At 43.3% G+C, this 24631-nt stretch overlaps 1 protein-coding gene across 1 annotated transcript in view; it reads left to right on the top strand.

Annotated features, from left to right (window-relative positions):
- The first annotated feature begins 12522 nt into the window (after positions 1-12522).
- Positions 12523-24631, top strand: part of ST7 (suppression of tumorigenicity 7) — a 149638-nt gene continuing 137529 nt past the window's right edge. The window contains exon 1 of the mRNA XM_061467661.1: positions 12523-12951. Coding sequence (XP_061323645.1) covers positions 12801-12951 — 151 coding nt within the window. The 5' untranslated portion in view covers positions 12523-12800. The remainder of the gene's footprint in view (positions 12952-24631) is intronic.

The raw sequence follows: 24631 nt of genomic DNA, 5'->3' as shown, positions 1-24631 counted from the left end.
TTAACAGTTGTATGTGAGCTAGTAACATGCAGAGTCGCTGTCAAGTCAGTCTGTCAGTCTTAAGAAAGATCTAAATACACACCTTGTTTGAAGAATTTCTTCAACATATTTAGGAGCAAGCTAAAAATCAAAGGCAATGAATGGTCAGTTAAGAGGACTGTTACTGGGCAACAACTGTGCAAATAACTTTTCTAGCTGTTTTTATTGTGTATGACCGGAATCAGCACTGGCTAAAAGTCAGAATGCTATTTTTCTTACCTGAAATAAAAAGCTAGTTTTAAATATATTCCTAATAAAGAGGTATTTTACTGTGAAGTACTCTATTATTCTGTTTTCTTCTCTTTTCTTTCAGTCTAATGCCGTATCTTCAAAGAATAGTATCCTACAGGTTCAGTTCTACCAGTAGGGCAACATAAGTAGATTTGTATTACTTACATTTTTTTCCTATTGTGTTAATTTTCAGTCTGTGGGATGATTTTACACCTTGAACATCAAATTTATTAAGTTATAGCTTCAATAAAGCAATTTATAAGTAAATAACTATTCTGTTACTTTTTTGAGATGGTATGTTGCATCATATTTAGGGGTAACGACTCCCCGGCTGAAGCTGACCTGAGTATCAGCTCAGGCACAAGGCACATTTGGAGTTCTTGATGTCTCTCAAAGATTTTGGATGTTCCTGCTCTTTCCTTTTGTTTCTACCCTACCCCTTTTAAATTGGAGAACTTTATAGCTTGCTTGGTAGGCTTCACGGTACTGTGTGTAGGTAAAGCACTTCCTCTGAGAAACAGTGCTGTGGCAATTGTCTTAATGTGAATTACTGTTTATTTATACTCTATTTTAAATATAAAGATAAGCTTTGTATTGTGGAATGCTGATGTACTGGACATTATGTCTTATAATATGGACTTGTAAAATTCTTGTGTTTATGAAGTGTATTATGTCTTATGCATCTCAGTGCCCTTTTATACAAAGGAATTTTAACTTCTGCAAGTAGTTTTAAACTTCTTTGTGTACGCTGGCAAGGGGAGTGGCAATTCGGCTTTCAGGTTCTCCTAAGCCACCCCTTTTTGTATGTCTGTCTTAAAATCCATACTGCGGGTAGAATGAAACTTTAAAATCATTGTAGTTTTGATTACACCACTACTGCTTCTTATGCTTTACATGCTGGTAACAATTCTGCTGGCTGGTTCAGTTGGAGCACTGTAACATAGTTCGTTAGTGAATGGTCATTTGGCCCAGGGTTAATGGTGGTGTGTGAGGCTGAATATCCTGATAGATGTGTTCTCTTTAGGGGATGACTCCAGCTGCACCTACGGCAGTGATGTAGTTTGTGTAGTCTGTATTAAATCCCTCTCTCATCCCACTTGCCCCATGGTAGTTTGGCTGACAAAGCAGTTTTGGTGCTCAAGTTCACTTCCTTCTGCGAACCTGGGAGCTGGGCTCTCGGCGTGTGCCAGATCCCCTCCAGCTCCAAATGGTTACGTGACTCCATAGCAGAGGTTTCCTTCAGGCAGCTTGAAAGCATCTATGTGTTGAGGATGTCTGGAGGAAAAGAAGAAACCTGGTCTTCAGATTTCCAAGCTGTATATACTATAGACATAGAGGTTGAACATCAACTGTTGATTGTGTGGGTTCACTCCTGTTGTGCTGAATTACTTCGTGACACAGACACAGCTTCTGCCACGTTTGTTTACTGGAAAGACTGAAACTGTTCTTCCTCTGGTGCAACTGTAAACTAGGTTTAGATGAAACTTAGCTTGTTCATACCCATGAAGTGTCAATTTTTGTGTGACAATGTCAACTAAGAACTCTTTTTGAAAGGGAAAAACTTGCATCATTTTTTTCCATAGTTAAAGAAGAGCTGTGAATATGTACTTTATTCTTTCTGTGAGAATGAGTGCTTAATACTTTGTAGGTCTATTTACTAGCAATATTTTCGGCTGTTACTGTGATTGGCTGTCCTGTAACAGGTATTGTGTAGAAATAACTCCCACATAATTTGGGAATCAGGGAAAGAGGCTTGGAAAAAGAGTAAGTTAATTACAAAATAAATAAATATTCCAAAGATAAACAGGTGTTTTTAATACATCTGCAACTTTCCTGTGACACTTAATAGCTGTGTGAGCAACTAGGGTAGAAATCTGAGCTTCAAGACCCATTAGCAGTTTTAAACTAAGCAGGAAGAAATATCTGCTTCCTTCTTTCCTTTGACATCATGCTGCATTGTTAAACCAGCTTTGAGAGGCTGCAGAAATGGTCAGCTGTGCAAGCCTTTCAGTTAGTTGTAAAAAATAGGAACATGAGGTAGCAAAATCACGACTGGCCAAGAGCAGTTGTGGTTAAAGTTCAGATACTCAACTGAAAGATTTCTGAACAATAATGACAGTGGAAATCTTGAAATCCTTGAATGGCTGCTCTGAAAGTAATTATTAGTGATAAAGATCATCCTTCTCAAAGTTCTTGTAGGGCTTTGGTATTACTAGTATAAAGGTAGATATTAGGAAACGCTGAGTTTTGCTGGATCTTAACCTCTTTTTATCTTAGCGGTGGGCATACAGAACAGTTTGCTCCCATTTTTGTTGCAACAAATTTTATGTATTTGAAGAGCTTCTCCAGACTCTGTGGCTTTTAGAGTAAAGACTGAATCCAGCAACTCTGATTTCTGTATGAAATCCAGTACTTTTAAGTTATCACTCTACATCCTGCTTTTGGATTTCTGATCATTTTTAGAAGCTTGATTTTTCTCTGCATATTGTTCATTTTGGTCCTCCATGTTATTACAGACTATCCTGATATTAACATAATGCTTGGATTTCCTTTTGCTAGAATCTGGCCTTGAGTGTTATAATATTCTCTAGCATTGTTTTCAATAGCAGAAGAATTTTAAAGCCTGTGCCATAGTAAGGGGGGGGGGAACCAGCCAAGGAACTACTGCTAGGTATGTGTACATGATGTTAGTTATCCTTCTCCATTGACAAAGCAGGCACTGAGAGTGTACAAAAATGAGACTGTTCTCTATCCTAATAATATGGACCAGCCAGCAAATGGATTCTGAGCTAAGCACATCCTGGCATAAAGGGTCAGGGGCTGCTGTGAACTTGTCCAAATAATGAACTGGATCCTTGTTATCTGGAATGCTTGTGCCAACAACGGGCAGTTTGTTTAGCAGTACCTTGTAGACACTGATTATCAGTCAAAACTGAGGCAGTGGAATGCACCACTCTTTCTTGTGCTAAGAAGTGCAGAATATGCTTTTTTCCTACCTTTTTTATCTTTGGAGGACAAGGGATCAATGATCAGAGTTGACAAGGCAGCCAGAAGAACTTGTCCTGTTTTCAAAAGCACTGAGGCAGTCTTACGTTCCCTGCCATGCACTGGTGCAGACTGGATGGTAACTGGCATAACATCCATGCAGGCATTTCCCATGTGTCCCAACAGTTCCATGTGTAGGGATAGGTGGTATCCTTCACCAAGTTAGTCAGAACTTCTTACAGGGTACCAGAAAAGCCTATGTCATTCAAGAGCCTGTTTAAAGTTTCTGTAGGCATATACTGAGCATGAAGAGTCCTTTAGCTGTCACAGATGCTAGGAGCCAGCTCAATTGCAGAAGACTAGGCCTGAGAGATGCTGCTAAGAAAGTAAATGCCATATGCTCATGAAGAGTTGAAGTGCTCCTGTTCCAGGTCTTTGCTGCAATGCAAATGCTACTACAAAACTGATTCTCTGAGTGCAAAAGAATCCATTATAAAGTCAGTAATGAGTATGTGTCCTGTCCCACTTCGTTACTAAACCTAGTGAGCCATCATTTTACATTTAAGAATTTGTCTACCTCTCCTTAGCTTCTTCATCTGGATACTATGTGCTTCGCAGATGGTGTGACTAGAGTTACTTACCTGAATGTAGGTGAAGAAGGTAGAGGGTTGCCAGTACATAATTTCCCAAAGACTCAATCCAGCTATCTGATACCTCACCTTCCTGATCAGATCATTCCAGAAATAGTAAAGTTGCTACCAAAATTGTAGCTGATGATGCAGTGCGGTAATCCAGTGCCTCAAAACACAGATGATGACAAGGCTGAGAAACAGGGTGGTACCACATGCAACCTTGGCAATCCCACAACCAAGGATTATTGTTCTAGGAAAAATCAAAGTTGCCAACAAAGTAAAGGACCCAGTGGAAAAGGTTCCAAGGTTATCTCTGACAGTGGGTTTTCAGTGCAGATGATGGGTTTGCTGTACCACATGGTGATAGATGAAAACATTCAGCAGCAACCATTATTATGTCCTTTGCTCAGAACCTCTCATGGTCTGCTGAAGAAACTGTAAGGAAAAAAGCCTTCCATATGGCTCTTTGTGCCTGCCAGCAAGGTTAGGAAATACTGAGGAGAAAGAATGGAAGTGTATGGGTGAAGCTCCCTGCTTGCCCATCAGGGTTTTCATCTTGTTCTTCCCTGCTGCTGTGCAAAGCATCTAGTTGTCAGCAGGATGAAGACAGCCTGGCTTCTTCAGCTGCAGTGATTGTGTCTCAACAGAAAGTGAAGTGAGCCAAATGTACATGTGCATTCATTGGATGTGTGTTTCTCTGGAATCAAGATGGGACAGAAGAATTCCTCCTGGAGCAGCAGAGGGGAAGTTATGCCATTAAAACCAGTCAGCTGCAGCAGACTTGGGCTAGCCTGTAGGAGAGGAGTTCCTAAGGATTTAAGATCTCCTGAGCATAGAAGATAAAGCACAAAATAGATGAGAGAAAGATTTGGGGAACAGCCTGTATCTAAAGATGGAAAAGGCCAAACAGCTAATTTTCCAAGGAGTTTGAGGGAAGAATACACAAATGTCTTGAGGGAAAGGAATGGGAAAAGCAGAAGAAACTCTGCTCTTATTTCCAAAAATGGCTGAATAGTAGAAGCAGGAATTAAAATGAGTCCTGTTCCTAAGGGACAGTGTTTCAGAAGGGCAGGGTACAATGGGAAGGGAGGGAATTGAAAGCCACTCGGATAACCATTACCTGCATGCGTTGCCCTTGCCAGCATGCAGAGGACCCTGATGCTCGGCAAGTCTCTGTCACACCTATCGTGGGAGGCTGCAAGTGATCTTGCATGGTCACCATTTGGCAAGGAGAACATGTCTGAGAGAAAGAGCTTTTTAGAAACACTGGCCTCTTACAAGTCTGTATCTGTATAAAGCTCTGGTGCAAGTGTCACTATGCTCCATTTGTGTATTCAGAGCCATTGCACAACATTTTGGTGCTAGAACTGAATCAGCTGCTCTGACCTTGGTGCTTTCTCACAGCCACTGCAGTGTTTGGTTCTCCCTGCAGCTGCAGAGCCACCACTCTTTTCCCCATGCAGCAGCAGCAGCAGTTGGGATTCAGGAGAATTTTGTCTCCAGTTAATGGCCCTTATAATCCTCCTTTGCTATGGGTGGCTCATGTTTCTCACCTTGAGGTGTGCAAGCCCAGAGAAGCCCAAATTTGCAGAAGCACTTCCTATTTCAAACTGAGGCTGGAGCTCAACAAGTACGATGTCATGAGTATTCAGTGATGCACAAGGTCCCATAGTAGCGACTGTATTTAGTATTGTTCTTTCTCCATCACAGCTTTATGTTTGCAAAAGAAATCATGGGAAAAGTCTATATGAAGTAGATGAAGAACATGGTACTGTAGTGCCAAGTGTCATGAAAGCTGCTATCATCTTTCATATATATGCTATATAAATATATTTAAGAATTTCAATAATAAGTAGTAAATGGGGCCAGGGCTATGCAGTGAATAATGGGGCTGCAGGTATCAACCGATGCTTCAGTACAAACACACCTCGCTCTCAATAAGCCAGCGGGGTATGTGAAAAAAGCGCTGTGTTTCTGGGGGTTGTGCGCACCCACCTCACACCAGTGTGTACAACAGTCTCGGCAAAGGCTGTCCAGTTATGCTCAGTTGTGCAGTAAACTCAGCGCTGTACGATAAGAGATGCTGAGTGGGATATAAGCTAGCAGTGATTTATGACAAAATCATTTTACTTGGAGCTTACTAGCATGAGAAGGAAGAGAATCTTCTCAAAGCAAGTGGGACTCCATCGCCTTACTCTTCCATGTTCTTCACAGTTGGAAGGAGGCTGTCATGGAAAATGTCATATAAAAGCATATCTATAACAGAATTCACCTAGGTCTAGGTTTAGCTAAAGAGTACAGAATCTACTTGAATAAGGTAGAAGAAAAGAGATGTGAGCTATTCAGATTAATATTAAAAGGAGAAGGAGAGCCTACTGTAACAAATCAGGTAACAAATCCCACTTCAAGGCAAGGTATGAAGCTGGCACCAACAATTAACACCGAGCTTTGTTTTAGGATGTTGGTCAACCCAGGTGTCTCTACTAGTGGGAAGCTTCATCCTCTCTTTCCTGGACTCACCACTTTCCCATGCAGGGCCTGAGACATGTTGTTAGCTCCTGCTGACAGAGCAAGAAATGTTTTATAGCAAGGGCTGTATTTCTCAGGCGGCTCAGAAGTGAGAAACAATGCCCATGGGGTTATTCTGCTTCATGAGCATTTAGGGAGTGGATTAGCTTAAATCCTAGGACAGGCTTACTCTGAAATGTCAGTTTTTCAGCCAGGTCACGTCTACACAAGAAATGGCCACCATGGTTTTTCATTTCCAGAACTCTCTTTCGCCTTAACAAACTACATCAAGGTTCTCAACAAGGCTTTCTGTTTAGATAGAGGCTATTCAGTACATTTTCTCGCTACACATCAGCAAAATATGTTCCTCCTTTCCCCACAATATTATAACCTACATAATAGGTAAATGTAATTTGGGTTAGTGATTGCTTCACTACTAAAACAGGAGGCATGATGGAATGAGTGAAAGGATGCTGTGAGGAAGGAATTTGGAAGTGAAGAATGCTGGGTGCAAAACAGGGAACACAATGGCCAGGAGCCAAACCTCGCTGTGATATAAGGAAATGGTGTGCCATTTAGATGTTACCTGCTTCCATGGCAGGGGATGTTTAGCAACACATCCCTCAGTCCCCTTCTGCCTCCAGTTATAGCTGTTCTTATCGTTAATAGCTGCCAGGCTCAAACAGCAATAATTATCTGTGCGTGACCCAGCACTGTGACTGTTCCATTTCCTTCATCTGAATTTCTGGAGATTAAGTAAAATACAGCTGCCAGTGGATTTCTGTTTCTAGTGATACGTAGCTGGTAAAGATGCTGGTTTAGCAAATGATAGGGGGAAAATAAACTCTGCTCTGCTAATTGTAGATTTCAGAGCAGAGGAGTTGAGACCTTTTTCTCTCTCTGAAAGGTTTGGTTATTAAATACAGTATCAATGTTCAGCAAATTAAAGGTCACTCTCCACATCTTTTTTCTTACCAAAAAAAAAGAAAAGGGAAAATGGACAAGATACTGAACAGCAACAGAATTCCATGCATCTCCTTAAAAAAAACCCAAACAAAACAAAAACCAACCCAGATTTGCTGTCTGGCTGCAGCCCAAAGCATGGATGTGGGGAGCTGAGCTCTTGTCCTTTTCCACAACCTAAAGGGGGGGGAGACAAGCCAACACTGGTTCCCCTCAGGCTTCTTGCCATCTGCTTCTGCCTCCCCATTTCTCCAACAGCCTTGTTTGCCTCCGTGACGTACAGAACATGTGGCTGCAGATGCCACACTCTGACTTGCCGAGATCCCTTTTTTGACCAGGGGCCAACCTCACAGCTTGCACGAGTCCTCTATGAACTCAAAGCACGTACCATCTCGTACAAATACTGACCTATCCTGGGCCACCACCTGGTTTTTATAAAGGATCTCCGTAAAATGCCTCACTGAATGTGTGTGTCCATCTACTTCATAAACATATCTGCTACTGGGGGAAATTTCCATTGGTTTAAAAAACATACAGAATTTCAATGGGCTTTAGCAAATGTGTGTGTTTGGCCTAGGGCACTCTGCCCTGCACTAACGCCTAAGTGTGCTGATGGTCAGGGTGGAATTCCCATCTCATTTTTAGAGAGTAAAGTAATTTGTTAGGCAAAAGCGGAAAACTGGTCTGGAGTGGGTTTGGTGGGTTGTTGTTTTTTTGGTGTTTTGTTTGTTTGTTCGTTTTGGAGTTGTTGGTTTGTTGTTTTTTTTTCTGGTTAGGATTTATTTTGAACACTGCCTGAAAATACTGACACACTGCTCTGAGTTGCACCAATTAATTTGATAACACTTTTTTTTGCCCTGTCTTTGTGCTGACGACTGACTGATTCCTAACTGAGCCAGCTGTAACTCAGTTTTTGTCTTGCAGTTAAGGCGGCTTGTTGGTTGGTGTTTCCTCCCTCCCTTGCAACTGCCCAGACACATTCTATATCACCCTGTTTCCTGGCAGAGTCCCTATGGCCATGGACAGCCCCATGAGTTTAGGGGCGTTTGCTATCTCATTGTTTCCTCCGCCCTCCTTCAGTTCAAGCAGTCTCTGGGGATCCGAACATTCAGCTCTCTCAAACCCAGCTCCCCTCCTTTCCGAACCAATAAAACAGGCAGAGCTCCATCCCCATGTCCCCACCTACATACTGCTTTGGGAGTAATACAGAACACCATTTTATTTTAAGCTTTTTCACAAGTGGTGCTTGAGGCAGATGAACAATTCTTTGACTTTCCTCACTAGTAATGATGGCATATTTTTATATCTGTTTTCCTTCAAGCTGAAGAATATTCATGCCGTACTGTAAGATCTCACTTAAGATGGGGAACAGAATCTTCAGCCTGGGCATGCTGTTTGGAAGTCCGTAGTTGCATACCTTTGAAATATCTTTGTTTAATGAACATATATTGATTGAGTTGTGAATTAAGCATGAATTTTTATTTCAGTCTTAGCATATTTTCAGTTCTGCGGGCTGTGAATAAGGAGCGTGTATTTTACCCAAAAGCAACTTTTCACAAGTGTTTAGGCCGTTTTACTCAGGTTATGTCTGAGAAGTTCTGGGTGTGCGATCCTGTGAACTCTCCTCCAGTGCTTTCACTCACATTGGCACACTGTTTCTTACTATCACTGATTCCAGTTTAGACTGCCATCTCCAGTTCATCTCTGATATTGTTTAATATGCATCCGATACGCTTAATAGCATAGATGCACTATAGGCCTATGTATTTATGTGCATGTAGATACTCGTGTAGATATATGCTCACGTGCATATATAGATTGTTGTTTAATATGTATCGAGATTAAAAGGTGTTACATGTAACACTGCTTAGCTGGATTCAGTTGCTAACCAGGCATCAGGTGAAGGTCAGAGGAATGCCTGGCCCCCTTGAACAAAGCTGACAATGTTTCCCAGCGTTCACAGGTCTCTGGAGCTGATGTCAGTCTTGTTTGTGCCCCTTCTGAATGTCCTCAACAAACGTGCCTGGCCATGTCTCACCTGCCAGGAAACCCGCTGCAATCCTGGTTTATAGCTGGGCTCCAAGGGGGCTGTACACTGTGGGCCTAGCAAACGTTACTGATCTCTGAAATGTTCCAACAGAAGGTATTTTAAGGTTCATTTAAAAAAGAAAAACCCAAACATTTCAACCCCCACTCCTTTGGATCTTGACCCATAAAATATCAGGTGGGCACAATTCTCCAACTAGACTCTTGCTGCACAGTGGTCCCATCTCTAACTTGCCTGGACCCAAGTTCAAGAGCATTTCTTTCTCCTGGAAAAAAAAGCAGTAACTTCACTGTACCTCATATTCACTGTACCTCATGTTTAGTGACTGTCATCGCTTCTCCTTGCTGATTTCACTTAGCAAGGTCATCCACAGTCATATGAGAAATGAGGAACCCAGAATCAAGTTAATGGCAAACAACCCAGTAGTGTTCACAGTTACAGGTATTGTAGGAACGGGGGTACCTGAGGGTTTGTGTGAGAAAACACTTAAACAAGTGAGGTCATTGAGTGGAAAATCTTAGCAGAAATGTAAAGAGACTCTTTTCAAAATGATTTTTGTCCAGTGATCATTTCAGCTGTGTTCTGTTATGTCTTAACTTAGCAAATGAGTGCCTGGAGCCAGATGACACTTAGTAAAATCATGTCCCTTCATAGTACTGAACAGGTTGCTTCTTTGACTTGTGAAATGCATGTTTTAAGGCTTTGTATTAATACTTGGCAGTTCTTTTGAACAGAACTGAAAGAGGAGAGATAATTTGTGTTAAACCGAGCCTGAACTGTGAACTTGTCTTGAATGTCAGCTGAGGTGTTTCTTTAACAGGGACAATAGAGATGCAATTTGCCATTCGAGTGCGCCAAGCTGGTCATGAGCCAAGATATCCTAACGGGGATTTGCTCTTCACCTCATGCAAACAGCTGGGTTTGGACACATGCTTCTTCTGTCTTGATGATGATGATGATGATGATGATAATTATTAACTTTGGTATATAGCACCCAATGGGAAATCCATTGGAGTGTGCTACTGGCAGCCTGGAGAGCTGGACTCCATTGCCAGTTGGTTTTTAAATACTTTATGCTCACTGCAAAAACATTAGTGGTCCAGGAGTGAAATGCAGACTATTACTGCAAGACATTAGTAACTGCTGTAATTCTAGGAGAAGAAGGTGCTAATAGAAAGAGAGGCATAAAATTACTAACTGTGTTTTAAGTGGGCACAGTTCACAGTGTTTTCATCTTCTATATATATAAAGCATAGCTGAAGAAACCAACTCCAATCTTTCAATAAAAGACTGCTTCACAGAGTGACAAGGAGAAGTTGTTTACAAAAATAAAGTTTAAAAAAGCCCCATTGAGCACAGTTACTTCTATGATATGAGCACTAATGTTCTGAAAATTAAAATATGTAGAGGGAAAACTGTAAAAGTAAAAAAATATCTTAGTGTTTTGGGTTTTTTACTAACACAAAAGAGAATGTGAGGTAAATATTTTGATTTATAAATAACTGCATGATGCAACGATGTTGACTTCTTTAGATATGACTTATCTGTTAAGCATTTCTTGCCTTTTTAACTGGAAGGGGAAGGCAAAATACTTGAAATGTGTTTTTCTGTGGTATGTAGTTAAACTTTAAATGACCTTTTTGCAGTTCTTCTGTGTATTCTAATTTTAAAAGTGTTATGACTTATTAGCAGGAAAAACTTCTGCACCAATATTCCCATACAGAGGCCACAGCCCCTTGACTGGAAGATCCCCCTTGCTGTCAAACACACAAGACATAGCCAGTATTCCCCATCCAGCTTCAAGTGCCGTAGCATAGTCTGGAAGAAGTAATGCGGTGCCTTTGCTGCCATGAGGAGGGATCGATTTGTACAACTACACATTTATTTTGGTTTGATGTCTTTAAGTATTGCAAACACTCTGGAAAAGCAACTATGTTTTTCCCCATGACGACATTTTCACTGGCAGACTAGAAAATCCCAGGAGAGAGTGGCTATTACCAGTTGGAAAAGTTCTCCAGGATTTTCTATTCTTTTGGTACTGCTTAAGAAGTGCTGCTTGTTTCTTAAAATGCTGGAAAATGTTATCCTACAGGACAGAGATTGTGGAAACAAGGGAGAGAAATCCAAACAAACTGCAACTCATGGTGCATGTCTACTTCAATGTGTGTAACCCTTGGAACGTCAAAGAAAGAAGCAGGGATCGGTTGTGTCAGCTGGACCCGGGACTTCTGCCATGTTCTGTTGACAAATCTTGTCCCATGAAGCAACACCTCTGGAGAGAGCCCTGAAACAAGAGAGGTGTTTTTCACCCAAGCACAATTGCACGAAGTTTCTGCTCTACTGACACTAGTTAACAGGACACGCACTCCTTGTGCATCCAGGCTTCCAAGGTGGGTTGGAGAGGGGGAGAGCTTGCAGTTCAGGACCCTGCTGTGGGCATGGTACACACAAATACAAGCAAAACTGCAGTTTTAAGCCCGAGATATTACCCCAGCAAGAAGCTTAGCGAGTAAACAACCAAAAAAACCCCCCAAGAAATCCCACGAGCCCTTTTTAGGCTTAAAGTCCTGGTGCATGAAAACACCGCCTGAAATTCTTGTTGAAAATCATAAAGAAAAGAGTTGCACGGCTTTTTTTCATTTTATGTTCTTTTCTTTTGTTACTTTTCCCTCTTCTCTTTCCTCTTTTCTCTTTTGTATTTTCTCTTTTCTTAATTTTATTCTCCTTCTTTTATTCTCTTTTTTATTCTTTTCCTTTCCCCTTTCCTGTCTCTTTTCCTCTTTCTTTTCCCTCTTCCCTTTCCTCTTTCTCTTTTCCCTTCCCTATCCTTCCTTTTCCCCTTCCTCTCCATTCCCTCCCCCCCGCAGCCTCTCGCCGTTTCCCCGCGTTTCATCATGCAGCTGCCGTGACCGCGGGGTGCCGAGCGGCGGGGCGGGGGTGGCAGCGGCCGGGGCCAGGTCTGGAGCTGCCGCCGCAGCACGTCCCGTCCCTTCCCCGCACACCCCCTGGGGCCGGGGACCGCCGGGCGAAGTTTCTGGTCTCGGCTCTCCCTTCCCCGCCCCTCGAAGGCAGGAGGAGGCGGGGGGGCGAGCTGCCGCTGAGGTGGCTTTGCCGAAACCCCCACCCGCTCGGCTGCCGTCGGGGGGGTGCTGTGCCCGGAGGAGTCCATTTTAGCTGCGGACGCGGCGCTGGGAGAAGGGGCAGCGCCCCGGGGGCACGGGTCGGTGCGGCGGGAGGGGGAGAGGCGCCTCGGTGAGTCGTGCCCCGCCTGCACACTCTGGGAGGTTGTGGCAGCAGAGAGCAGCGTCTGGGTTGGGCTCAAACCTCCGCCCCCCCCCCCCCCCCCCCCCCTTTTTTTTTTTTTTTTTTTTTTTTTTTTTTCCTCCTCCAAAAACATGGCTGAAGCTGGGACGGGATTTTTGGAGCAGCTCAAGTCTTGCATCGTCTGGTCCTGGACTTATCTCTGGACGCTGTGGTTCTTCATCATGCTCTTCCTGGTCTACATCCTAAGGGTGCCCCTGAAGATCAATGACAATTTAACCACAGGTAGAGTGCGGTCATCCTCGCGGTGCTCTCTCTTCGCCATAGGCAGCTGCCGTCCCCTTCCTCCCAGGGGGCTCTTGCCTCCCGGGGGAAGGGGTCGGTTGCTGCCCCCTCTGATGCCGGGTTGACCTGGCAGCCCGAACCCCACCGTTCCCCGCGGTACTCCGCGATCGGCGTAAAACCCTCGGAGGAGCCTGGGTGTCCTCTCGTGCTAAGGCCGGGGGGGGTAGCCGGAGGCAGCGGGTTTCTCCGTGGCTTGGTGGTGCGGATGGGATCCAGTGTTTGCTTTTGGTGGGCTCTGTGCTTGGTCCAGCCAGCCCCAAGCGGGCTTGAAGGTGCGCAGAGAGCTCAGCTGAGAGTTCCCCAGTGGATCTGAGAGCCTTACAGTAGTCGTGCTGCAGCAGGGACAGGCTGGAGCAATCCCAGCGTCACCCAGAGGGTGCTTGGTGGTGTGCAGGGAGATCATCCGCTGGGGATTTATAATTCTCCCACTTGTTTTGGCTGCTGGAACGGGTTACCTGAGGGATGCTGCAAAACTTTCTGCTGGGGCCTTGTGCCTCCAGGCTGAGTTCTGGGGTGTGAGGGCTGCGGTGGCACTGGGGGAGCTTCTCTGTCTCCTCTTTAATGCTGTTAGTAGAGGTGGGGAGGTCAAGATGACTTCAGGAGGATAGGGCAAACCGTGGGCATGCACCAGCTGAAGCTTGCTGGAGTTGTATTTCAGGCTGGACTTTTACTAGGGGAGTTAACAAATTGATTTTTGATAGCAGGCTCTTTGAGAAAATATTTCATGTTTGATTTTTCAGGTAGTGACTTAAGCTGTTTTTACAGGGCTTGGGTTTTATTTATTGCATTTTATATTTATTGCATAAATGCTAAATAGCAAAACTTCCCTTCCCACCCCCAGTGTTGTGCTTTTTGTGTACTTTTGAGAATAACTAGAGAACTTCGGGCTGTTGAGTAAAAACTGTGCAGTGTGTTCAGTTCACAAGCCTCAGTCAGGAACAACCAAAAGTAATTTGCATCACGTATGCTCCCGGTCTCAATTCATTTCTGTAACAGCCTTATCTTTGATGTAGGCTGAGTAAGTATGTAAATACAGACCCATCTTCAGTTGCAGGGCAGCACATTCTTTCTGGGAGTTTTCTTAGGAGCAGGTGGCATATGTGTGCTTGAGGGATTCCAAAGGGAAATTACATTTGTGGAAAATTCTTGGGTTCTTTGAAGGATAATAAAGGATCTTGGTTATTATGTGGAATATGCTTGTATTCAGGGAGTGCATGGAGTAAAATTAATACCTTTTCCCATACAATTTATATTACACTCAAGTATTCTTTCAACAGGATTGAAACTTTTATTACGTTTCTGATAAAAAATAGATATCAGTTTATTCTTCTGAATGATGACAAATGGTGAGCACACAAGTTTACTGGAAGATTATTACTGTTGCTGTGGACTTTGCTTTGACTGTTAGGACCTTAATGAGTCCTAAGTGTTAGAACTTTAATAACTACCTTAATGAGGTAGTATGCTGCTATTATACTGAATCAGAACTAACTTAGGTAGTGTTGGCCAGTCTGAATTGGGCAGTTCCGTCTTTGTCTTGAAATTGCTTATTTTTCCTTCCTATGTACTCTCATCATTTAATTTCCCCCACGCACACTCTGGGGGAAGGCTATTTGTTGTGGGTGCAGAGGAGATGTAACCCATGCGGCACCCCTGCTGCTGGGAGGCCAAATGTTACCTGAATGTTCTTGTCCGTCTTTCTGCCCTCCTCTCATTTGATAAGCCTCTGCTGGCAAATCCAGCACAAAAATAAAAATAAAAATTAAAAAATTAAAAAGAAAATGATGTGGCATCCTGCACTTTTCACTTTAAGTGTAAACACAATTAAAATTACTTTTAAATACAATTTTGGTCAAATTTGCTCAATATGTTTTTGAGTAAGTATCCTGTTTGTTTTGGCATTGCTGCACACTGATTAGAACAAGATGTAATTCTTGTTGCTTTGGTCTTAATAATTGATGTAATGCATATGGCCCAGGTAAACATTGCAGGCCATGGCCGTCAAGCAAAAATGTCACAATGCTTTATATTATCATTTTCACCATTGGAAAATAATCACAGCATCCATCTGAGACCTCATCGAGCCCATGTGATGTTTTTCCAGAGTTTGAATCACAGAACCACAGTATGGTTTGTGTTGGAAGGGACCTGAAAGCTCATCCAGTTTCAACCCCTGCCACAGGCAGGGACACCTTCCACTAGACCAGGTTTTACCAAGCCCCATCCAACCTGGCCTTGAACGCTGCCAGGGATGAGGCAGCCACAGCTTCTCTGGGCAACCCATTCCAGTGCCTCACCACCCTCACAGTGAAGAACTTCTTCCTAATATCTAACCCAAAACTCCTCTCTTTCAGCTTAAAGCCATTCCCCCTTGTCCTATCACTACTAGTTTAAACTAACTAATTCTTGATGCAGTTTCTCATTTGAAATGTTACTTGGGTCTGCATTCAGCTGAGTCATGGAATCATAGAATCATAGAATAGTTATGATTGGAAAGGACCTTAAGATCATCAAGTTCCAACACCCCTGACATGGTCATCTTTGTTTTCATTGAGATGTCCCCAAATGCAAGCAAAATGACAGAATAAAATCTGTAAATAGGAGTGGTTTTCCACAACTGTGTGTTTTAAGTATCAATGGGGTTAAAAAGACTGAAGAAATTAACAGTAAGTCCCAAAGTACTTGATGAAAATTAGTTACCAAGGGAAAACAATAGGCACAATATGGCCTTTATGCATCATCTATTCCTAAATTCCGTTTATTTAAAAAATCAGCACTGGCTGAGGGTTGAGGGTTTTTTCTTTTGTTTTTCAAAGCTTTTGTGAATGGATTAAAACCAATCTGATTTATTGTGTTCCCCCCCTTCCCCTAGTTGATCTCAATAGGGTACTGTCATTGGTTTAAGGTTACTCATAAAGTAATGGCCCCTGATGTGACACTAATCAAATATATCTCAGTGATGTGAAAATGGGAGTATAAATGTTGCTAATAAAACTTCTGCATGACATAAAGAAATAGTATGGTGGTTAAAAACAATGACTGGGCATTTTCCCAGAACAAGCTGGATCTGTTGGTAAGCTGAGGTCAAACAAACTGGTTTTCAGTACCACCAGACACAGGGTTAGGCAGCCGGTGGGAGAAACGCAGTGCCACAGGTTTGATTTGCACCTCACAGGATAGTGATTTAAAAAGGGTTTAGATACTTAGATCAAACGTCTTAACGTGAGTCCTCAGTGAGCTGTTGTGGTAGTAAGGACAAGCATGGCATGTAAGGAAGGGTACCTATCAGTGGGGCTGGTACTTTGTGCTGCTGTGTGATTTTGTTTTTCTATGCCTGATGTCAGTCTTTTTGAAAGGAATTTGAAAAGCTGGGCAAAATAGTGGAAAAGTGCTTGAGAGAAGCATCAGAATAAGAGATTTTGCTTGGGTGGTTACTGAATTACAGTAAAGAGGTATTGTAATGGGGGAAGAGGAAACGACCTTTTAATCAGGAAAAGCATAATAAGAATTGATGACTGGAAGCAGAGTGAAAGCTCCATTTAGTCATAATCAGGCATTAATTTTTAATGATCAGCTGCTAAAGAACCTTTGGGTTTCCCATGGCTGGAAGTCTTCAAATCAGGTGGTGGAACAGGAGCCACTGGTGTGCATACAGCTTTAATTGGGTTTTCAGCAAGGACTTGGGCAGTGGGCTGTGTGGGCAGATAGACCACTTCTATTAAGGTGAAGCATGGGGCCTTTTTTCCACCTCTTTTGATGTTGTACAGGTGTGCACACCCAGAGCGTTGGCATCCATGGTATTGCAAGCACTCGCCCTGTGTGTTTCACTGGGCTTCCAGGCTTGGAAGTCCTCGCAGTTTAGGGCAAGTTTAATTTCAGTATCCTCAGTGGAGTACATTACTGTGGTATAATCAAAGGCAAATCTAGTCTGTTGCATAAATATATTAATGATAATTATGTTAAAAATCTGTGCAGTTTCATGGTTTTTGCATTTTGTTGAAGCCTGATGTTCAAAGCATATCATAAAATCCTTTCTGAATAGGAGTGCTTGAACTATTGTAACTGTACGATTAGCCAGGAGGCAAGAGAGGAGACTTAATATGCCAGGCTAAAATACCAAATACAGAGCAAGTAGCTGAGGAAATGGGTGTTATCATCGTACTCTAAAATAATTAGAACAAACACAATTATTCTGTATAATGTGCTGTATTTTCCTCCCGTGTTGGCACTCCCATGATTTCTGAACGCCACATTAATCTGAACTAGGGCACACCACTTCTAAGAATGGGCAACCCGGCTTGTTTTTACTGATGTAAGTAAGTTTAGCTTTCTGATCATGCCTGAACAAGGAGAGGGTCCCAGAAGTTAAACCGATTCTGATCATTTATTTATCCTTTCAAAGTGCAACAGAAAGATGGGCTTAATAACCAAGCATTAAGTACCACTGGCTTGTGACGAGGCAGACAGGAGGAAGCCTTTGCGTTGCTGAAGGTAGAGAAATCAGAAAAACTGTTTTACTGAAAGTGTGAATCGTAAAGCTGGTGGTACGAGCTCTAGGTTGAATCTAGCTCTGTCGGTGTCTGTGAAGTAGTGTTAGCTTTGTGTGGGACATCCCACTTGAGCTGCGCCAGAGCAAGGCCCTATACTGCCACCGGTTGAATGTCTGGAGAAGGGAGGTTAGAAACCTACAGCAACAAAGAAAGCAAGTAATGTTGTCCTGCTGGGCCCCGCGGTCAGCAGCCCCAAGAGAACCGTGGCTGGAGGAATAAGACCACATCACCTTGGTGGGGAACTGGTAGCTGTGACAAAGTTGTGTTCTGAGGAGCATGCTGCCTTTCTTCTGTATGAGTTTCTAAATCATCATTATGGCGTTCCTGCTGAAATAATTACTCAGGGCTTTTATTAAGGTGGGGTTTGTGACCAGGTAATAGCCTTCTCTTAGAGCCCAGAGCCTGAAACACTGCACATGGTGCCAGCCACTGGAGGGGAGGAGGAAGAGGCTCATGTGCAGCAGCACTTGTGGCACTGGCCAGCACCAGGTTCCTCACTTGTGCGTGCATGGGCAGGACAGAGCAGATAGAATGTGTTCCAAGTGTCTCCTCTGTTCCTTGTGAAATAAGGATAACATTTTTCTTTCCATCTCTGTGAAGACCCACAACAGAGAGTTTTTTAGGCAGCCAGAGGCTATGGTGATCTGCTCCACCTCAAATGCATTCACTGATGTGTACATTTCACAGGCTTCAGTGAGTAAAGCCCTTGGACCACTCCTATCTCACTGAACCCTCCTTCATGTTATGAAAACTCTCCAATATTTAACCATGCAAGAAAGCTGGGTGTGATTCTGTAAGCAGAAATACTGCAGGATGTGGAGGAGGTGAAGAGTGCCTGTCAGGTTTAGGCTATGCTGTCTGAGGGTGGTGGTTGCTCTCAATGAAGCTCATCTTTCTAGTGTTCCATTTCTGGCTTCCTGACCTTGCAGATCTATATTGGACACTGGTACAATGTGCTACAAACGGTGTGAGAAATAAGTAACTTTCATTCCCATGGTCTCAAATTCAGGCAGCAGCAGCAAACATTCACCGGTATTAAAATTTAACCATTCTTTCCTGCTGGTGATATTTGTCTGCCTGGAGCTGCATGTGGGCCAGGCTACAGTGATGGGTGAACCACCCTTGGGGCAGCAGGTTTCTTGGGGTACTGGATGCCGGGGGGGTTGTCCCCCCTGGGCCAGGGAGCATGGCTGTGGGCGCTGGTGCTGGTGCTGCTGGGCGTGTTGGGGTGTGTTTGCGGTGATAGCATCTTGACAGCATGGTCAGGAGGTATCGTTCCCCTTCATGAGTTTAAGTCCAGGAAGTTAACCATGAGTCTTGGAAAACATTAACCTGACCAAGGCCGGGGAGTTTCAAATGGATTAAAAATGAGTGAGCAGCTGCTTTCTGTTGAGCAGAGCTGAAGGACAGCTACTTTTATGTTTGTGGGCTTGCTGGTAGTTGCTTGTCCTTCTTTCAAAGTCATGTGCCATTGTCGAGATGGGTTTTGCTGTGTGAGCTGCAGGAGTGTGGTAACCTGTCCATGGGAAACCTGGAGCAGAACCCCAATGCCACTAAAAGATGGAAAAGATAAAAAGATGCAAGTACAGTGTAGGTTGGTTTTTGGTTTGTATGAACTTGAGTGTTGAAAGCACAATTTTAAATACACGACCGCTTCTGACAAAGTCAGCATTAATTCTGCATCTGGATTTCACAAAACCAGCTATACTGATCGTTTACCCACTGCGCCCAGATCACTTCTTGTAATTTTTGCATTTCTGAGAGTGTAAATGAAGTCTTTCCTAAATGCTGGTCTCATTTTCTGCAGTCCTAATGGAATTAAAGTAAACAGTGTTTTGTTTACTGTTAACCTCTGTCTTCAGTTGTATCAGTTACAGCACTGTGAGCAGCCCTAGTGGCTGCTGAGCCTCCAGGCAGGGTTTGGATGTTAGAGGTTTCTTTGGACTGCCTTTTGGGGTTTTGCAAAAAGTTGGTTGTTGCCTGGATATAGGCTAATACTCAAGAGGTTACTCTGAAACAGATTTTAACCGTTTTAAGCATGTGTATTTTCAGCGTGGTACACTTGGAAACTCTCCCTTTAATTTTTATGGAAAAGAATATGATGTGCATGAAAGCAGTGTTATTTTTGACAGAAGTCTTTATAGATGAAACTTTGGATTCTTGTGGGGGAAAAAGCCCTAAGAAAACTTGTTAGATCAGTTCCTGATGGATGCAGCATACAGTGATACTGTCAATTTGGGCATTTCTTCAGGAGTTTTTTTTTGATTGAATATAATTTTTCAGTCAGCATCAAGTTCAGGAAACTCAGAGAAATCTGTAGCAAATGCAAGGTTTTCAGAAAACACTGCTTTAAGAAATGGACTTTCATACTGCCAGAACTCTGGAAGATTTGCAGCCAGGATTTCAGGGGAAATGAGTAAGCCAGAGCCTTCAAAACAACATTTGATAAAAGCTGGAGTGAGCTTACTGTGACACTGGCTGATGTGCAAGCACAGAGTTGTACTGCCAGCTTCTGACTGAAGTCTGGTGTCCTCTGTGTGCTGATGGAAATCTTCAGGAGCCCTCCTAAAACTGCATATATATGCAATGGGATTTTCCCAAAGCATCCGCTGGGTGCCTGGATATATTTAGCCTGAAAGAACATAAGCTCCATTGTTCACAGAGGTTGTAGGTCCTAATTGTCTGCGCAACCCTGAAAATATTGTGATTCTAAAGTAAAGGAAAAATTTAAAATAGATTTTTTTGTGTATGTGGTTGTTTTGTAAGCAAAGCAAATGCAAAAATCCAGATCATGAATTTGCATTTGTGAAAGACACAAGAAGTGCTCAGTGGTGTTAGTGCCTAAAGGACTCGGAGAAATACATAATTCAGTGCCAAAACTCCACATTAACTGAAAGACGGAAGGATATAATGCCTGCCTGGAGGGCAACACTTAGCAGGATTTAGGAAGATGATGCTGGTGGTTAAAACAGGGATTTGGGAGGGAATGGTATGCCTGTGGTTTAAAGCAGGCTCTGAAAACTGCAGCATCTCTTGAGAGGAACTACACAGAGCACATTGCTAGTGTAAGGAAGCTCAAACTTATCTAATCACAGAGAAGCTACAGAAGAACTCAATTGTAGCTAAGGAGGAGTAAGTGCTTTAATCTGGTTGGCAAACATAGTGAGCTTCCTCAATATTTGGGGTTAAAATGCATGTGTTGCCCTTGGCAGAACTGGCGACAAATTACCTGTGGTCTGAAGAAGCAGCCTGGCTGTGAGACATGCTGCTTGCAATGCCCTCAGTTGAATAGAACAAAGAATTGAGAGCTGGTTGCTTGCACTGTAAACTATAAGGTGGGAGAAAAATAGCAGGTACTTAAGTAACTTTTATTATAGGGGAGACAAATGTTACAAAAATGGGTGGCTGCAAGCTGAATCCAGAGTAATGCACATGCCAAGTTTGTTTTTAAAGGAAATTTTTGAAGATGTGTGCGTTTGGACCCAGCTGCTATGGCAAGTGATGCTATGGCTTTGCAGATCTCGCTGTCATGGGATTGCCAAGCTCAGTAGTGGGAGGACCAGGACTGAAATCTAATGAACAGGATTGCTGGCTAGTAAAAACCCTATCATGCTGAGTTTAAAACCCCCACATCCTGCTGGAAGCAATCACTGACAGCGTGCAGGTAGGCTGTGCAAGCCTGGCAGCTCCAATAGTCCCCGGATGTGCAGGGCTTCAGTGCATGTGCCAGACCGCCGTCCCCACTGAGTCCAAGGTTTCTGTGCATAGCTCGGTCAGCTGGCAAGCACTGTGCTGAAGGGAGGGTTATTTGTCTTGTTGGCAAGTGGTAAAGCAAACAGAACCACTCAAGTGGTGACTCGGATGACTGAGCAGTTTCTTCTGGACTAAAAGCTACTGAAATTAATGTCCCCGTCAGAAAAGGATGAAGGCGCAGTCTTCAGCGCAGCAGTTGCAACAAGGCAGAATTCAGCTTTTTTATAACAAGGCTAGTTGTTAAAAACATATTTTATACCTAAAAACACAAGGCCCCACTCAGGCAGCTGTTGGTATGGTGACTGCAACTGAGAGCTGTGCTGAACTGCACAGGGAGAGCTATGGCATGGGGAAATGAGACCCTGATCCTACAAGTCTTTAATGGCATGGTTTGTTCTGCAAGTATAGGCCCAGGGGTTTACTGCAAAGATAATTAATATGCATGAATTCTTAATAACTGGGTCCTAAATACTTTACCAAGGTACTGCAGGAAGCCTGTAGCAAAACCAAGGGATAGAGCCCACAGCCTCTTCAAAGGCAGTTTTCCCTCTTGTGATTTGATGGATGCATCTAAGTTTTAACTTTTTTACCAGAGCTACTTCAGGAATTTAGGGTCATTTGTCACAGAATTCAAGATAAAACCTAGCTTGGTGCTGTGGCCAGACTGTGAGATGCTTTCAGGGGTGTTACTCCTCCATTAACTCTTAAAAGGAGGAGTGTCCAAAGGCTACTTCCACCTGTTTTTAAATCAGCTCTTTGTGGCACTGGAGGCATCTATTGAAAGATTGTGTTATAAACTCCAGCTTGTCCTTGTGTCTGTGAAGTGTCATGTGGACCAGTGATGCTGTGTAAATACTAATGAGTTAAAGTTGCTTTGTACACTCCGAGCACAGGCTAATTGTACTTTTTTTTTTGGTGTGTTTCTTAGTTGGGCACTTAGAAGTGCTTCTTAGAAGGGCAGCCGATTTTAACATCGAGAGCTCTAAGCTTAAGCAACGATAATGCATTTAAAAACAGTAGTTAATGTCATGCTTTCAGCAGACAGAACAAACAAGTTGTTACTGTTAAGCCTAAGGAAAAGACCTAAATTCAAAGTCCAAATCATCTCGCCAGCTGCTGAGAGAAGACAAAGATTTATTATTGTGGAGTCTAAACTGGAGATTTACCACGGCAGTAGGTTCAATGCTTAAGTGATTAAGTGCACTTAAATATACCAATTAGAAGGATGAAAGCTATAGGGCAGAAATTAAATGCAGTCATCATTAAGATTCCTCTTTTGCACAGCGTGCCAGTTGCAACCATGAGATTTAATTTCCAGCTCACTTTCTAGAAATAAACTTGGCTTGCTAAATGTCAAGTTTGTTAGGCTGATACGTTAGGTCTTGTGCTCAGTGCCGAGACACTCAGAGATCAGATTTAAAGCACCATAAATGTTATCATCCTCATATTTTGTAAAGCTGCCATTCACTTCTAAAGAAGATGTGCTTGTAACCTGAGAGTGTCGTAGATGTTGATCTTCATATAACTAAATGTTCTGATGGCACTGCTTGTATGTTGTTTGTCGAGGACTGAAAATTGTTGACAGCGTGGCTTGGTCTGGAGCAAGGTTATATGATCCACTAGTCTTCCATGTGAATTTTCACTTGCTATTTTTTATTCCAAAGTGAACTTGATAGCAGTGTGCCCAGCTGGTATGTTTTACACAGGTCTCGGCTTAGAGTCCCAGACTAGCCATTCCCTCAGTTTTTGGAGAGAAGGTTAAACCAGACCCCATTAGGAGAAGGCGTGCAGCTGGCCTCTCACACCCTGTGCAGGGGACAAGGGGACAGAGAGACCCTGAGCGCAACTCGGGCCACTGCTTGAGCAGCAGCCAGCCACACAGCAGCAGGACGCTTCAGCCAAGCTGAGGAGCTCTCCCTGCAGAGACGGAGGCCTGAGGAAGCCTCGTGCAGGGCTGCACTGATGCAGAACTACTTCTTTTAGGCGCCAGAAGTGTCTCCTCAGTACTGCTTGACTTGATGGATTTATCTGCCTGCTCAGAGTAGGCTCCTGTACTGCGCCGCTTTGGGTGGTATAGAAGTGCCTACCGGTCCCGATCTCCATCTGTCAGCTCTTCGGTCTGAACAAAGGAGGACTGATACAACACAAGAGAATCTCCTTAGCAATAAATATTGTCCTACATTTTCTCAGAAATCATTGTCTAAAGTCCATGCTTTAAAAGTGTTGACCAGAGCTGTGTTAGCAGCATCCCCAAAAGCCATGTAGTCTTGAGGGGAGCACAAGCCATGAGGAGCTGTCATTACCTCCAGGGCTTATGAAGGTGCTCATACTGCAGGATTTCCCTCGATTCACCTGGTGGGTGAGGGTTTGACCTGTATTACAGTTGAGGCTCTTCAGGAGCCGGGGTTTTCATTCTTGCTCCCTGCATCCTGTGGGGAGGAAGTTGGAGCTGTGTTTTGTGGGACTAGAGAGGTGGATGGAGCTCTCTGGATCCCTGACCCAAATCCTCAGTCATATTTAATGTTATCTTCCCATAAACCACTGCACTGAAAGATTTTCTCAGAACTTGATAGCTCTGACAGTTAGAAACCTTGGTCTTATCCATCCCAGATGTATTTGTGGCTGGCTTGCATGCATTCGTGCTCATGACAGCTATCTCCTTTACCTTCAGAAACTGCACTACTGCCAGGAATTCCCATGACTGGTTCCCAATGCACTCACATGGGGTTATCCCTGTTTGTCCTCCCCTTAGGAGGTTGAGTCAGTTAGGCTATCCTAGCATGCTCTCCTAAAACAGCTGGATGTCCTTGCTTATACTAACGTGATATATTTTGTAATTTCTATCCATTTCATAATTGGGTAACCAGCATTGTACATTGTGCACCAAGGGAAGGCTTCATTAACTGCCTTACATAGTCTAATTACTCATTTCTCCTTCCAATGGAAATATTTTGCTGTGTAGTCATGCAGTTAAAATTGCGTTTTCTGATGTCGGTGTCTGCTTGGCGAGTTGTAGCAGTATGTGGTCATGCATGCTGACCAGCTGCAAGCACAAACCCACACTGGTCCCTTGCCCTTTGCACGATTAACTTTGATCTGTCTTGTCTGGCAGCTTATACCAACCTTCTTTTGCAGCCTTCTGGTTTTGGTAATGAAAATACGCAGTAATTTAAAATACTCAGTTGACAGCTCCATGGACTCTCCTCATAGCCCAGTGCTCCCAGGCAAGCTGCAGGTTTCTCCATCTCTGCCAGTTCCTCTCTCTCTTCCTCACGTCTCCTGTTTTAACAACTTCCTATGGCACTGTCAAATACTTT

Source organism: Pezoporus flaviventris, unplaced genomic scaffold (genome assembly GCF_033815535.1).
Source record: "Pezoporus flaviventris isolate CSIRO_AGI_PZ_B2104156 unplaced genomic scaffold, CSIRO_AGI_Pfla_v1 ptg000045l, whole genome shotgun sequence".
Classification (NCBI taxonomy): domain Eukaryota; kingdom Metazoa; phylum Chordata; class Aves; order Psittaciformes; family Psittacidae; genus Pezoporus; species Pezoporus flaviventris.
Note: the sequence above shows the minus strand (reverse complement) of the source record. Positions and strands in the feature narration are given on the sequence as shown.